We start from the raw sequence: 1,866 nt of genomic DNA, 5'->3' as shown, positions 1-1,866 counted from the left end.
ATTGAGTAAAAAAGAGAAACAAAATAGAGAGAACTATGGGCATGGACAACAGTGTGGTGATTGCCGGAGTGGAGGAGGATGGGTGGAAGTGGAGAGGGCAAAGGGGGAGAAAAGGGGATAGAAAAAATAAAATTAAAAAAAGAAAGAAGTAGGCTGTGTTTTCCTGTGAGTTTTCATTTATTATCTCTAATGTCCTTGCTCCTCTGATACTCTTCAGTTGAGTTTCTGGTAGGTAAAGTGTGTATGGAAAGAGGTGAATAACACAGAAACCAACAAAGAAACAGTTCTAATTAGATAGGACTTGTCATACTGAGAAATATTGCTAAAGGTACTGGGGTGTATGACCTCACAAGTGCATGGCCTGAATAGAAAATACTGACAGAGTGTGGTGTGCCCATTTACTTAATTTCTTTTTCCCTACCCTCTTTTCTTTCTCAAAAGGTGTCCCAGATACATAGAACTACAAAATCTAACACGTGTCTCAGAATTCTTCTTCGCGGGACTCTCAGATGATCCGGACCTGCAGCCTTTCCTCTTCGGGCTCTTCCTGTCCCTGTACCTGGTCACCGTGCTGGGGAACCTGCTCATCATCCTGACTGTCAGCTCTGACTCCCACCTCCACACCCCCATGTACTTCTTCCTCGCCAACCTTTCTTTGGCTGACATGTGTTTCACCTCCACCACCGTCCCAAAGATGATTGTGGACATCCAGACTCAAAGCAGAGCCATCTCCTATTTTGGCTGCCTGACACAGATGTCATTTTATATGCTTTTTGGATGTTTGGATATTCTCCTCCTGACTGCGATGGCCTATGACCGGTTTGTGGCCATCTGTCACCCTCTGCGCTACTCAGTCATCATGAGCCCCTGCCTCTGCTGCTTCTTCGTCTTGGTGTCATTTTTCATCAGCCTTTCGGACTCCCAGCTGCACTATTGGATTGTGGTACAACTTACCTGCTTCAAGGATGTAAACATTTCTAATTTCTTCTGTAATCCTTCTCAACTCTTTTATCTTGCCTGTTGTGACAGCTTCACCAATAACATAGTCATGTATTTTGTTGGTGTCATCTTTGGTGGTGTTCCACTCTCTGGGATCCTTCTCTCTTACTATAAAATTGTTTCCTCCATTCTGAGAGTCCCATCAACAGGTGGGAAGTATAAAGCCTTCTCCACCTGTGCTTCTCACCTGTCAGTTGTCTGCTTATTTTATGGAACAGCCATTGGAGTTTACTTTGGGTCAGCTTTGTTCCCTTCCCCCAGGAAGGATGTGGTGGCCTCAGTCATGTATACCGTAGTCACTCCCATGCTGAACCCGTTCATTTACAGTCTGAGGAACAGGGACATTAAGTGTGCCCTATGGAGGCTCTACAGCAGAGGGGTCTCATCTTAATATCTGTGGAATCCTTTCTGGAGTGTGGCTGGAAAAACTAGTGAAACCAAACTTGGAGACCTGTGAATACTGTTTCCTTGGTCACATTCTTTTTAGTCTCATGGTTTTCATTCCTCTGTGCTTCACCTATGAACTTTGCTTGTTTTGATTTGTCTCACGTTGAATTGGCAGAGTATCCTGAGATCCTTTGTACATCACAATAAATGCATGGGAGGTTCTCCTCATTGACTCTGTATCCATGTGAAATGCACAATTCTCTTAGTATATCCTTAAACTTTACATCTTTCCCATAGTTTCGAGTATTTTCCGTGCAAACTTTGCATCTGTCAAATCTATTTATTCAGGTAATTTCTGAGGATGCAGTTTACTGGTTTTCAATTGTGAGTTTTTTTGGAATGCCCTGGAGAATTTTATAAATACTGATGACTGGGTTTGTTGGAGGAGTTCATCAAGAAGATGTGACTGCCAGTGGGCCC

General features: G+C 43.4%; 1 protein-coding gene across 1 annotated transcript; it reads left to right on the top strand.

The window, feature by feature from the left end:
* Positions 1–427: 427 nt before the first annotated feature.
* Positions 428–1,390, top strand: LOC308556302 (olfactory receptor 7E24-like; the record flags this gene model as incomplete). Its single annotated transcript, XM_081135457.1, has 1 exon — positions 428–1,390. A coding segment is annotated over one exon (963 nt), but the record flags the coding sequence as incomplete, so codon positions are not given.
* Positions 1,391–1,866: the final 476 nt, after the last annotated feature.

The sequence above is a fragment of the Miniopterus schreibersii genome, assembly GCF_964146895.1.
Source record: "Miniopterus schreibersii genome assembly, chromosome: 4".
NCBI classification, from domain to species: Eukaryota; Metazoa; Chordata; class Mammalia; order Chiroptera; family Miniopteridae; genus Miniopterus; species Miniopterus schreibersii.
The sequence above is the reverse complement of the archived record's forward strand: the minus strand, read 5'-3'. Positions and strand labels throughout refer to the sequence as shown.